This window comes from Corvus brachyrhynchos, unplaced genomic scaffold (genome assembly GCF_000691975.1).
Source record: "Corvus brachyrhynchos isolate BGI_N302 unplaced genomic scaffold, ASM69197v1 scaffold544, whole genome shotgun sequence".
Taxonomy (NCBI): domain Eukaryota; kingdom Metazoa; phylum Chordata; class Aves; order Passeriformes; family Corvidae; genus Corvus; species Corvus brachyrhynchos.
The window spans coordinates 938465-939774 of NW_008238325.1; the positions used below are offsets into that span (position 1 = coordinate 938465).

Genomic DNA, 1310 nt, shown 5'->3' on the forward strand with positions numbered 1-1310 from the left:
CCGCGTTGGCAGTAAACTTCCTTGATATTTTCCCTTGGAGGGGAGGGGGAGGGAAGATGGCATTTTGTGGCTTGCTTTCTTCTTGCCCATCATGGCACAGATTCTGTACATTTATTTAAAAGAGAAAAAAAAAAATGCAAAGAAGCAAACGAGCGCAGTTTGCTGCATGCCTGGAAACTGCAAGAGGGAAGGGAGGGGAGGGTCTTGCTCGAATGTCTCACTCTTGTCTCTCTCCCTTCCTCGCACGCACACTCACCCTCACCCTCCGCGCACCCCCCGCCAGCCCGGCCCCTCCAGCGGGGCCCGGGGGCCGCGGGGGGAATCCCGGGGGCTGGGGGAAGCCACCCGGAGCCGAGCAGCCCAAAGGATGTCACCACGTGGCGCACACACCTAGGGGATGCTCAGTGACACTTCGTCATGACGCCATGGTTTCTTGGAGGACATCCGCACTTTCCTAATAAAAGCGACATGCAAATATACAGAGAAAAAGAAAAAAAGGAAAAAAAAAAAAAGCTAATGGGCACCTCTCACTAACAGCTTTGTAGGAAGCACTTTTAATGTTTTCTCTCATGCACCCATACATGCACACACGCGCACACACACACACACACAAAGGTACAACAATGTGCATATATTTATTCTGTAATTTCAAGTGACTATAAATTGTAAAGGTAATGTTTAATCATTGTACAGTGATGCGTCTGGTATAGCTTTCCTAATAAAATGTTTTGAAAAAAAATGCAGATTATATATATATATATATATATATACATCCCCAAATATATATATATATATAGGAATACAAAGCTTGAACCTGAAACTTCAGCTTCCCTCCCAGAGATTTCCTTCCCCCCAAAACCTTGAACGCTATTTTATTAATAACAGTTCGATGCACTGTGATGTTAACAGAGAAAAAAAAAAACCTGTACAGCGTCTCTTGCCAAGATACCACCCGAGACTGTCACAAATGCGATTTGCGATCTGTATCCCTGCCGCACTGTCCTGACAGTTAAAAATATCGGGAAAATTGGGAGCGCATCCCGCCGGAGCGCTGCTTCCCGGCCTGCTGGAGGCACTGGGAGGCATCGCAGGGATGTTGCCGGTGCTGGCAGCGGGGAGAGCAGTCAGAGGGCTCACAGCCCTCCGGAGCGGGGGTTTAAACCGCATTTCCAGTTTGGAATGGGGGGATGCGATCTGGGAAAGCATCCCAGCGGCCGCGCGGCCCTTCTCCCCGCTCCGGCTGCAACCGGAGCGAGACCAAAGACGATGGGATTTCCCTGCTCGGGCAGGTCCCGGTTGGTATCTTGTCC

At 49.7% G+C, this 1310-nt stretch overlaps 1 protein-coding gene across 1 annotated transcript in view; it reads left to right on the forward strand.

Moving 5' to 3' along the window:
- SLITRK3 (SLIT and NTRK like family member 3) overlaps positions 1 to 900 on the forward strand; it is a 5746-nt gene extending 4846 nt beyond the window's left edge. Inside the window, exon 3 of the mRNA XM_017734405.1 lies at positions 886 to 900. Within this exon, the coding sequence (XP_017589894.1) occupies positions 886 to 900 (15 nt within the window). The remainder of the gene's footprint in view (positions 1 to 885) is intronic.
- Positions 901 to 1310: the final 410 nt, after the last annotated feature.